General features: G+C 40.4%; 1 protein-coding gene across 3 annotated transcripts in view; it reads right to left on the reverse strand.

Annotated features, from left to right (window-relative positions):
- LOC132958292 (pyruvate carboxylase, mitochondrial-like) overlaps nt 1-12,843 on the reverse strand; it is a 275,195-nt gene that overhangs the window by 44,008 nt on the left and 218,344 nt on the right. For all 3 annotated transcript variants that reach the window (XM_061031022.1, XM_061031024.1, XM_061031023.1), the window contains exons 15-16: nt 8,248-8,469; nt 1,275-1,431 (exon numbers count right to left, since the gene is read on the reverse strand). In XM_061031022.1, the coding sequence (XP_060887005.1) occupies nt 1,275-1,431; nt 8,248-8,469 (379 nt within the window). The remainder of the gene's footprint in view (nt 1-1,274; nt 1,432-8,247; nt 8,470-12,843) is intronic.

Raw genomic sequence — 12,843 nt, forward strand, 5'->3', positions numbered from 1 at the left:
GACTGCGAATAGGCCACTGGAATAAAAAGAATCTGTATTCAACTGATGGACACAAACGTAGCTCCTATGGAGACATCTCAGTCAGGGATCATTTTGATAATTATATGATTGACGGAGCGGGAGCGGCAGCTGGCTTCAAGAAGATCAGAGACGGCTCAGGAAAATGAAATTAAGAGATCACTGCAAAAATGATTTCTGTTTCTGCTTCTGCTATTAATAGGTTTGTGAATAATCTGAATCAAATGAACTTTGGATGTTTTATTGCAGACAACGTTTCCCAACTTCTAGATTAAATCTTCTCCTTTAGGTCTTTGCATCGTATTTCCAAAAAAAACAAAACAATTCAAGTATCTCCACACAGATGGAAGCCATTCTGTTCCAGAGCCTGTTGAATATCAACACAGGTACACTTCACACTTTCTACTTGATGATTTGGTGATAAAACTGACAAGCCTCCCAACGTGTTGATTGCCCCGACAGTGGCACAGCGTCACCTAGCAGTAATGAGACAGAGTGATGAGTCATGAAATTGATTTCTGAACTCTCGTCCTTAGTTTAAACATTAGTAATCAATTTCTCCATGAGCTTCTTTTCATTGCATTCATGGTCTGACAAATATGTTGTGGTGGAATTTCTGTAGTTATTTAGATTATAATGTACAGATGTCATTAGGTTTATTCACTGTTCTCTAATGTCAGTCAGACCTGACAGAGTTCAGCTGTTATTAACACCAAGTACAGCTTAGAGAGTGTCAACTGTCCTTCCTGATATCTGCAAGGATGTTTGGTAGACTTATTGTCTACTCCAGTGTTATTGACATCACAGTTTAGTCAATGTGGGTCAATGTGACACGACCCTGATAATGTCTTTCAGGATATATGCGATGCCTGAGCAAGACACGAGTACAGAAGTGTGATGTTGAATCACGTCTCCTCGAGTATTCATCAACTTTCATCAACGTAAGCCATCTGAGTCAACTGAGTCTTATTGTATGGAGTCAAGTCTTAGCAATTTCTTCAACATATATCATCTTAAACACGTGTCACTTTAAAATACCTAAATAAGAATATTATATTTTCAAGTTGGGAGAAATGTCTAGAATAAAAATAAGTTCATTTTGTAAAAACACAAATCCTAAAATACAAGTAGAACCTGAGACAAAATGTATCTTTTGCAGTGGTCTCTTCATTTTTTCAGAAGCTGTAGGTATAAGATGTAGAAGTGTCTGTGTGTGTGTGTGTGTGTGTGTGTGTGTGTGTGTGTGAGTGACTCACTTAAAGACAGCGTTATCAGGGTAGTTTGTGTAGCCCACAGCGTTGGCCCCTCTCAGCAGCATCTGGAAGGGGACGTTAGGGATCAAAGCTCTGAGCTCCTGGAGCCTCTTCCACGGACACTCTGACAGGAAGCGCATGGCCACATCAAAGGTAGCACCTACACACACACACACACACACACACACAGGGAGAAGGGTGGTGGTTTATTCAGTTGTCATCTCAAGACTCATCTGTCATCCTGACTTTGATCTCAATATGAGACACAGAAACTAATATTTCAAACTGATCCCATTACACAACCCGCACAGATGGCACACATGCAGTGTAATACACACTAATGGATGCTCAAATAAAATCTCATGATACTTGCACATTCATTGTTCCTTCTAACACTTTCATCGTTTTCTTCTAAAGTCTCTTTAAAATCTACGAAATGTTTCAGTGGAGAAGGGAAAAAAAATAAAAAATAAAAAAACAAGATAGCAAACTCTCATTTCCCTTTCTGGGGGGAGTAGATTAGCGGATCTCATACCCGTTTATCATATCAGCCAGAAATATTGAAGCCTCCAGTGGTTTTCTGCTGATCCAACAGTGCCATCATTAAATTTCATTCTGGGAGAAGTCGTACATTTGGACATGGGGAGAATACAAAGCACAGCAGCTTGTTCCCAGCTCTTTGAGGGGCAGGAATGCCTCCGAAAAAACTCTGCTCTTTATCAATTTTTTATCCCCTCTGATTTCAATTTGAGTCGATGTCAGCTTTTCCTTACTGGCGAGAGTGGAAACAACTTCAAGCAACCCTATCTGATGTTAAACATATTAGTATGAATTTTTTAAAAAAGGCACGTGAGATAGAGAGCCAGGATGCTGAGGGAGGAACTCCTCCGGGATGGCAGAAGTGACTTTAATAGTTTGATAACAGGAATGAAGACTGACAGCTGGTCGCACATAGCAGAACATTAGGCACAGACACTGCGGTATTCACTGCGTCTATTTGGGAAGAAAGGCAGCCTCCAATCTGTCATGAAGATGAACCAAATTAAATCAGAGGGAAAGATGGAAACAAGCCTTTTACGCAACGCCCACGATTGCCGACATTGTATTCAACACCCCATGTAATGTTTAAAGACAGCGAGGGAGAAAAAAAAGAAGAAAAAAAAGAGTTATTGTGGGGGAAACTGTCTCTTAGAATAGGTGGTGTTGGAAAATATGAGCCTGTAACATCTTCTCTAAGTATGTTATATAAAAACTCAATAATAAAACTGTTTACTCCAAGTCTTTACTCCATCCTCTTTTCCCCTGGTGAGAAAATAAAGTTCTATAAAATACATTTTTATTTCATGCTGTTGAGCCAATAAAGGAATCCCATGATGAATTAAAGTGATTCATATCTATAATTTGAATCACTGAGTTACAGAAACACACACATATTTCAGCAGTTATCAGCGTTTTTTGCTTAAGTGTGCAATTATTACTCCGATGCATCAGACAGTTTATCCTTCCTGATCAATTTTTATGTCATCTATGATGCTCGTTATAGCTCGCCACCGGTTGATTTGCGTTCGCTGGCAAGACTTCCGTGCTCTCATGTGTCTGCCTCTCCTGGAAAAAAAAGATCCCATCCCTTCAAACACACAAAAAGGTTCTCTGAATCGCTGATTAGAGCGGAGCAGTGCAGAATAATCTGCTCACACCAGAACGATCATGTACAGTAATTAACAATCTGCTGCTTTAGCATCTGATAAATGTGCTCATTGTTACCCAGATACAGGGAACCATATAGATACTTTATGTGACCCATTTCAAACTACTGTATCCGCGATGGTGTAGGGAGGAACGCTATATCAGGAAGGGGCTTAATCCTCAAAGGCCTTTCACAGGCTTAATCTCTTCAATGATTCATTCTGCCTTTAAGCAGCAGAAACATGTGAAAGCAATATTCCCTATCTTAGATCCCCCTGTGTAAAAAAAAAGATTCCTGCATAGGGACTATATGTCGGCGAAACATCGTTCAATACTCACGCAGTCATCCCCCTTCAGTGATTTATTTGCTTCCAAGTGATTTAAGCCCAGCAGAGTGTAAAATCCTCCATTTGTGATCACTTTGCAATAAAAGCATTGTAAAGGGAGCTGTTATCAAAAAAAAAAAAAAAAAAAAAAAAAGGCTAGTTATTTCTCCTGTGGTCAAACAGTGATTTATGAGGGACTCTTTAAAAGGTAGAGTTACTAGCCGTCACTGTGGGACAGTGTGTATTACAGCTGAACTTTTAACGGCAGCATGCTACTCTCATTTGTGTTTTGCAGCTTGAATCAATATGAAGCGAGAGCATGGCTGGTATGGAGAGAATCAGGGAACTTTGGATGTTGAAGGCTGAGTGAATGGAGGATCATGGTAACAGTGGGGATGGAAACAAACAATATTATAAAGACAACATCCTGAGACACTGTCAGTGGCTACAACAATCTCTTAATAAAGAGTAAATGAAGTCATCAGGAGAAGTCTGAAGCCTCTTAAGACGATAGTTTGATGTCCTGTGTTACTCTGGACGATACAGATAAAGCCTGAGACAATGCCTGCGCTGAGTGACAAAGTCTGTGTTATGAACGGCACAAGTAAGGTTACAGGATGCAGACTTAAATCAACTTCTTGATGTTGTTGTTTTTTAAGTGCATCTGATTGTGTAATTTAGAAAGATTACCCAACCATCAGAGTTTTAGCTCCTTTTGATACACCCCACTATTAACAAGCTTCCTCAACATACTGATGAACCAAGTCAGCAGGGCACATTGAATAAGGAAGAAACAGAAAGGGGAGGTGTAACGCTAAAGTAATCTAAATATTTCTTTGCCAGCTGCATAAAGCGATTAACAATGCAATAAATAACGTATCATTTAAGCGGAAGAAAAGGAGTGCAAGACCACTTCACTCCATTGTAACTGAAATCTGTAAGTATCAAGCTGTGGATGCAGGAGCTGTTTGGAGCTCTTTGTGGCCCTAAAAGCTCCCCAGCAATGATGTGCTTCTCTGCTGGTGAAGTTTGAAAAAAAACGCTGGTCTGGGGAGCGAGTCCGCTGAGTCGCATTATTCAAAGAAAGGTAGCAGAGGTATTAAAAAACGTCAATCACACAATGTCACTACAAGTCTGGAGATCAGCTCCTGTTGCTTAGTTGCTGACAATACCTTTTTTTTTTTTGTTGTTGCAAGAAAACTGTATTTATATACTTTCAAAACGAGAGTGCTACAGATATTTAAAAAAGGCAAAAAAAGGAATTCTACATGAAATATGTGTTCAGAGCACAAGGAAAAAGTTAAATATCACTATCAGCTACGTGGTCTTCAAATGAAACAATTCAATGTTAAAAGGGCATTTTAATGGATAAAAACAGCGCCTGTTGTTAGCACCGCTTCAGACAGTACAATGAGATATACAGAGACAAGAGACTCCTCTGCCACCTCGTCAACTACTTCCTCGTTCTCTTAATGTTACTGCTAAAACAAGACTATCAAATTCCTGTAATCAGCGTTCAAGCCCTTTCTGTTGAAGAATGTTCTGCTTACATGTTTTAACGTGTTTCAACATAAGACGGGGAGCAGATGCTTCGTATGAGACTTGCTCAAAGTCCTCATTCGAAATCAAGAGACCGACAAACGCTTTGTATTCTGAAAACGTACACTTGCTTGGCTTCCATTAGAAAACAAAGACTGTAAATAATTTAATCTCATTCAAGAAAGATTACAGGTCGTGCTCAGATGTGGAGCTTGAGCAAATGCATCCTCACGGGGGATTTGAAACTAAATAAATGAAAAGGGTCAAACACTGACTCTTTGTATGCGAAGTCTAAACAGTCAACTGAAATTAACTTTTACTGTCGCGTTCAAACATTTGGTGTCAAAAGGCGCGACGATATGAATATGCAAACAAGGATTATTATTAGTATTTTTCTAAAGCGCACTTCTAAAGTCACGGGAAGCCTTCAGGGACATACCTCTTTCTAGAATTGATCCTGCCTCACGGTGTTTTAAATAATGATGAGAAAGTAGTATTCTGTTTTCTGTGACTCATCATCAAATCATGCAGGAAGAACTGACGCCTCAAGAGGATCCACCAGAATATTACACTGCTTTCTGGTGATTCACACGCGCTCCACAACTTTTCAAAGACAGACACTCTGAGCTCACAATATCAGAGCATTACAGAATCATTATGTCATGTTCAAACTTCCCCAACTCGTGTTTTACATTCGATTTCCGTGATGTACTCTTGCTGTCGTTGTTTAAATGGGAGCCAGACAAGCACACATTCACTTCCTCTGACATTATGAAGATGGAGGACTGTTTGAACTTCAGCAGCTTTCATTGACAGAAGATTTCAGACTAGAAACCTGCTGCAGCTCAAACATTAGCGCTTTATGAGAGAGTTTAGAGGAGAGACACAAAGGAAGACGTATCCACTCTTCTATTGCTGTTTTATCATGCATTCAGTTCAGACCAGTTTCATCTGCAGTGTTTACTCGGAGATTGTGTGCGGCAAATGCTCTCTTTAAGAGTCTTAACTTCAGCGTAATTATATCTTGTACTGAAAAATATTCTCTTGGGAGTATGAGGAAGAAAAGTGCCGCCTTTACTATTTTTTTTTCACAACATGTCTACTGTTTCAGCCCAAACCAGGCTTAAAGTGGGTTTGAATCTTTCCTACTTGAGCTAATTACAACCCACCCATAGTTTTACTTTTAAAGTTTCTAGCCACGGCCGATTCATCTCTGGCTGCAACACTTCAATGGAACCAGGGTTTAGACGTTTAAGGGCTTTTTAATCCGCCTTCTCAGTTTAGAAAACAGGAAACTCCAATCAATCAATCTTTATTTGTGTTACAAAAAGAGTTACTCTTTGTTATGTATTGTTTTCAAAGACCCAACATGAATCCATCATGAGCAAAATCAGCAAAGATACATTGGCAAGGAAGAGCTTCCTTTAAGAGGCAGAAACCTCGAGCAGAACGAGACTCCTGTAGAACACCTGCTGACAGTGTGTCAGGGAGTGAAAGTGGGGTAGAGGGGGATGCAAATGAATGAGTAACCCTAACCTCCTCAATGTTTAAACTAAATGGTCCTGACGTAGGATGTCTTCTGTCTGTTTCGAAGAATTTCCAGATTGCCACGCAGCTAAAGCCAAAGAGAAATCTGCTGAATTAGAAGGCCAAGTTCTTCCTACAGTAATGTTTACAGGCATTAAAAGAGCTCTATAGAAACTCACTGATGTTCTCTTTTGCTTTAGTCGGTCATAAAGAGGCATCTTAATACTTCTCAGTCTGTTTCATAACCAGCTAAAAGCTCCTCACATCAGCTTTAAACAGAACAAGGTCTGTGTTTAGACAAAGTGAAATGCTGCAGTACAGGGGGAGCAGCCACTCATGAGGTTGTGTGATTCATTATTATACATGATGGAGAACAGCATTTTTAACTCCTTAAATATAGCACTCAGTTCAAACGGTATAATGAGTCCCTGGCTCCCATTCAGTGACTTCCTCCAGAGTGAAAGGCTGAGTTCACCGCAGGTCTTTAAGTCGCTCCTCAAAGATCGACTCTAAATGTTACTCCTCTCATGTGAATCAGATGAATTCACATCATCCTTCTTTGGTCAGTCTCATCATAACATCTGGATGTATGGAAAAATGGAAGTCAGAAAGTGTTTAATCCCTTTCTATTGAAATCCCTCCTCACTCATTTACTTATGCCATAACCTTTTTTATCAGTTCAAACATGAGATGAGTAGACAGTTGCTTAATATGAGATGTGCTCTCCCACAGTAATGAAATATATTGCTTCCCCCTAACTGGTGCATAATGATCTGCTACTGGGAGGAATTTAATCTGAGAAAGGGGTTACAGCACCGGTGAGGTTTCACTGGAAAGTCTCTCCTGTGTTTATTTTATTTTCCAGACATTCTTCATCCATGTAACCGTGAGTGAACTGTCTGAGACTATCCACTGAAGGCTTGTGTTGTTCTGCCCTCGTCAATTCAAAGCACTACAAATATGAGCCCAATCACTCTGAGTGGTTTATAATAATTGAGCGTTAAATTAAATATTCACTGGACACATCTCATCCACAAATGTTTCTGTTTAAAGTGTTTGATTGTCAAAATGAGAAAAATGAATTGACTCTTTGAGAACAGTTCTCAGTTGTCTTACATAGGGTCATTATGGAGAAGTGTTGATAATTGGTCTTGTTGCCAACTGTTCAAACATGAGGCACATCTTTTTATTCTCTGGCCAATTTTCGCAGTAATTGCACATTATACAGGGACACTATTTGACTGTTCATGCACCAAGAAGTTTCAATAATGCATGATTTCCTTCTATTCATTATAGAGCAGGGGAAAGGTACAGCCATTGTCTTCTGAGGGAACTTGCTAAAGGCTGACTCCCTGGAGGGGAGATGGAGGCATGAGATATGTGTTCAATGGCACCTGATTTCCACGACTCAAGAAAGAAAAACAAAAGAAGTGCAATCAAGTCCCATCAATGAAACATGAAACAGATCTACGGCAAGAGCGGGGAGAGAATAGAAAGTACAGGCATGGCTGTTCAGACAAATTAAAACACAGGGGCGCACACACAAAGCGTTTAATTAAAGTGATAGGGATCAGAAGAAGGGACATTCATGCCTTTTTTTTTAAACAATTGCTTTAATGAGATCATCCATTACAGGTTTGATCTCAGTTATCGAGACTCTTTTGACCACAAAATGGTGGAGTAGTTGTAGTTCAATGTGTATGTATATATATATAAACTTGATATCATTTATGTCTGTGTGCTTTAAAAAAAAAAAGTAGTTATAGCAAGAAGATGTTAGCCTTGTATGTCGAGTTAGCCTAACATCAAAAGTCTTCAGTTTGTTCTGTACAGAAACTAAATTGTTTACAATAAGGGATGCAAATGACTCCCATTAAGGAAAGCATTTAGAAACTCACCTCCCCAGTTCTCCAGGCTGTAAAGGTTGCTGAAGTTGTGGCTCACAAAAGGCGAGATCTTCTTCAGGTCGTGGGTGCGAACCCTTGTTGCCAGGAGTGACTGATGGGCATCCCTGAAGGTTGTATCCATTAACAACAGACCTTGGTGGGCACGGACAGCTTTAGCGAACCCCTCGGGACCGTCGCGCAGCAAAACGTCCCGGAAGCCAAGAGGAGGCTCGCCTGAAAGTAAAGTTGGGAGACAAAGAGATGGGGTGCAGTGGGAAGTTAATATAGAAGAATGAATCAAAGGGCTGATGAAGGTGAAACAGGTTTGTTGTTAATCATGAGATAAAACAATTTGTGAGAAATAAACATCAGAATCTAGAGTAAAGTTTAAAAACTGAATCTCTGATTGTGCAGGTAAGTTATTAATCTTAACTTTGGCATTTATTTAGACATGAGTAGCCCCCTTACTGATCCAATCATAATTGGAGTTTTGACTTCAGACTGCTCAAGAGTCTGACGAGAATTTAATTCCAAAAGTAGAAGACGCCAAGTGAGCAGGTAAACTGATGTTATTTACACAGTGTTCACTTTCCAGTTGTGTTGTTAACACACGGGCTCGTGTTCAGGGCTTGTCATAACTTCTGCTAACGAGGTGGTCGCCATCTCCTCTCGTTGCTGTTCCAATCGCCCTCAGCTCATTCCGATCAACTATAAAAAGGAATAAGCTCAGCAGCAGCTGGCTTATTAGACACACCACCCACTGATTTGTGAAAATGGATTTCTACTGCTGACAGTGACTCATATGTGCAATGGTTTCTATATAAAGTAAGTAGCTACTGTTCAGTGAAACAAGAAAACCAGCTTGGTACTGAATGGTTTCCACCTCAGGGCGAACTGATTCCAGAATGTCTGCTTTTGCACTCGTCATGCACCCCTTATATTCTACCATTATCGGGTCCTGGTTTAAAATCCCCATTGTCTTACAAAACCAGCAAATCAGGAGGTTTCATGCTCCCCTACATTTAAGTATGGTATTTATTTAAATTCCATATCTGGCTGGTAACGCTAGATAGACTGCCATGTCACATAATTGTCGCCCTTTTAGTCCATGTTCTAAATAATATTGTTTTTTTTTTTTTTTAATATGTTTACATATTAGCCAAGCCAAAGGAATACAAAGCTAGGCTTGGAATAAAGGACTTTTAAAAAGAGAAGTGGTTAGTAATGGGGTTGCATAACACACATGAAGAAACTTGCACACACTAAAGGTCTGAAAATAATGGAATATGACCCTCGGATATTACGAGATAAGACTACTGGGTGTTTCAGAGGGAGCACAGCTCTAGATAAGATGATCTGGTAATCTAATAAAACCAGATAGATACCAGAAGATATAAACAATGAAGACAAATGGAAACTGACATGGTGCAACAAATCGATAATGTTGGCAGTGAAAAAAAAAAAACCCAGAGCTTAAGGCTAAGAAAAAGTCTGCATGTGAGAACAGTTGGTAAGAGGCAGACAAAAGGTCTTCTTCTGCAATTTAACACCGGCACAACTAGAGGCACTAAAACATCGCAAGTGGAATTGGGATCTATTTGTTTTTACTGAGAAGTGTACAGTCATCGATCAATTAGACTAGTTAATGAGCTAATATCTGCCTGCCTGCTTGTCCTCCAATCCCTCCCCCCCCCCCCCCCCTTCTCATCTCACTTACCCGCTCCCTTTCTTCACTCTCTGTGTAGTTGAGTATTTGCTCTTAACCTTTTATTGTTGTGCCACATCCTTTAAAACAAATGATCTCTGCTATAATTGTCTCGAAAGCACCCGCAGAATGGCCTCCACACACACTGATGCAGATGCATAGGTCAACATATGCACAAGCACAAAATGAGCTCACACACTTAATGAGCTCTTTCAAATCACACTGCCGCAGCAAATTGACACTTTGAACTTATCAAGATCTGTCCACAGAAAAATGAATGTTACGTTCGACTTTTTTTTTCCCATGCAGTCCTCACAAACTTGCTCTCTATGTTTTACCAGCTGTGCTGTTTTTGACGCATGTCTTAACACAAAAGAGAGAAAATGAGGGCACCTGTAGTGAGACTACAGCGACTAAACAATGGCCTATGAATGTGAGTTTCCTGGAGAAGTGCAGTCAGAGTTTGAGTAGATTTGAGTGCCATTGTATCGAGCAGAGAAAACACGAAGAATAGTAAAGAGATGCAAGTCCCAAGTGGATAGCGGTTGCTGTGCTTGACAATTGACCCACTTCCACGCAGACACCCTCTTTCCTTTGCATTGAAAGCACCTCCGTCCCACTCCCCCAGCTTCTTTGCACTCACTTCACTCCTCCTTCTCCCAGGCTGATATTACTTCACACCTCTTTCCTTGACATTCTTCACCTGTCTGGTCCTCTCCTCAGTCTGCTCTTCTTCTCCTCCAGCTCTAGCGGCTAATACGACTAAATAGAGCGAGCCCCGGCGCTCAGAGGTATTTCCCTTTATTTGCAATCTGTGTAGGCGATAATCTCAGAGTAATAACTGCCTGCCTTGTCGCTGTCCTGAGCCGACATCTTCCTCCCAAGAAGAAGCTTAACTGTCTGGTATCTTTGTGTTAAGGAACCTTTTAATAGGCAGATCCTGGTGGGACTGCTGATTAGGTCTTCATTAAAGTCAGGTGTGCTGAAACAGTTCATTAATGAAGCAATGTGTATGACATAAAACCAATGTCTGATACAGGTGTCAAATTATTCTGAATTCAGAAAAGATACTCCTTATTTTTTAAGGTATTTTTTAAACCATAATTGCTATAATACAGCCTGCCAACATTTGACAGGTCGAACCGTTTAAGACCAGAAATTGTTTTCCTTCACAGTTTTATGGGGTGTGTGAAACAAACAACTGACAAAAAAAAAAAGAAGAAGAAGGTTTTATAAGCAAAGAACAACAAAGACGACATAAAATAACTTTACAGTACACACACCTGAGAAGACCTGAGAGATATCTCCAGGTTCCAGAAAGACACATTTAAGACTTTTGGACTCCTTTTAAAGCCATGGACCAAAACAAAAAAATAATACAACGCAGTCCTTTCTGTTTGAAGATAGCTAATGAAATCATGACAAACTAGAAGCAGGCAGGGTTAGAGAGAATATATAAACAAAAATATATTAAAGGCAGAGAGTGCATTTGTGTACAGGCTGTGCATATTGCCTCAAACTGCCCTTCTTTTAATGCTTAAATGGAAATACAGCTCACAACTAGGCGGGAGGAAACGGTCCATCATGTTTATTAGACATTCTTCCTAAAGCTCGCTCACAGGCATCTGGTGATTAACCTCTAAATGTCCTCTATTAAATAAATCCAGATAATAATTGCAACAAGGTGTAGTTCTACACATCGATGGACTGCCAGCAATCAGTGTTTTAGACAACCAAATCTAATTAGAAAAGTAATGGCCTATGAATTCTTAACAGGTTCTGTCATGGCATTCTCAGCCAGGCTTTCAGGAATACTTTCTGCCTTTTCGCCTCAGCGTTCAGTGAACTCCTCCAGACTATGTTTTCTCTTAATTCTTTATTCTTATCTAGGGGTTTTGATTTTTCTGAGATGTGACGATGTCATTTGGATCTTTGCCATCTCTCTTCAGTGGGATGAGCACAGTTACTACACCTACTCTGCCCCCCCCCCCCCCCCCCCCCCCCCACCTTGTTTATCTATCCACATCTCCGTACCTGTCCCTATGTCACCCTGACTGTTTCCTCTACACTTAGGGATGCTGTGCTGCCTGAACTTTCTTTCTCTGCCTCTTTCATGACCCCTTTCTCCTTCGCTGCCCCTGTCCCTCCCTCCACAGAGTGTGATAATACAGGCCTAATCCCTCTCTTCTCTCAATCCCTCCGCTGAATGAGAGAAGAGATATAAGCACATTACAAATCTCATTACTCGGCTTTAGGTATGCCTCTGTGCGTGCCTGTGCTGCATACAACTACCTCATCTGCTTCGTACAGTAGGAAAGTTGTGGTATGTACACAAAGGGAGTACCTGCTCAGTATCCTGGGCCAGTTTGTGCATAACCATGTGACTTTTCCACATACATGCATGTGTGTGTTTGCTATCTTGAGATAACATGGGCATAACAGGCATAAGCAGTGATGTGGTGGGTACCAGTCACTCACATGCAGACGTGCACAAACACTGCAGATTCAACTTTCTTATTCTATTCCACTCTGTCACACTCTGTGTGGCTTAAAGATATCAGGTTTCATAAGTAATGCCTGATTATGATTCATATTATTTGTTATAAATTCAGATTTATCGGGCACACAGGGTATGTACTGAGGCACAACAGGGTGCAGATAAAGTTGTCAGATTGACGCAGCCCTGACTGTTTTGTTCCTGTCAAAGGAAACAGCTGCATACATTCCTACAGGTTGCCCCCCCCCCCCCCACCAACAAAAAAAATCTGAGAGTACAGAGGAAAAGGACAAAAGGTTTACCCTTAAAAAACTGCCAGAGACATGCTGTGACATCAAGTCAAACAAGACCATTTTTCTATATATTTTCAAGCTTTTATTACAACATATTTAATAGTTAAACTGAT

This window comes from Labrus mixtus, chromosome 23 (genome assembly GCF_963584025.1).
Source record: "Labrus mixtus chromosome 23, fLabMix1.1, whole genome shotgun sequence".
NCBI classification, from domain to species: domain Eukaryota; kingdom Metazoa; phylum Chordata; class Actinopteri; order Labriformes; family Labridae; genus Labrus; species Labrus mixtus.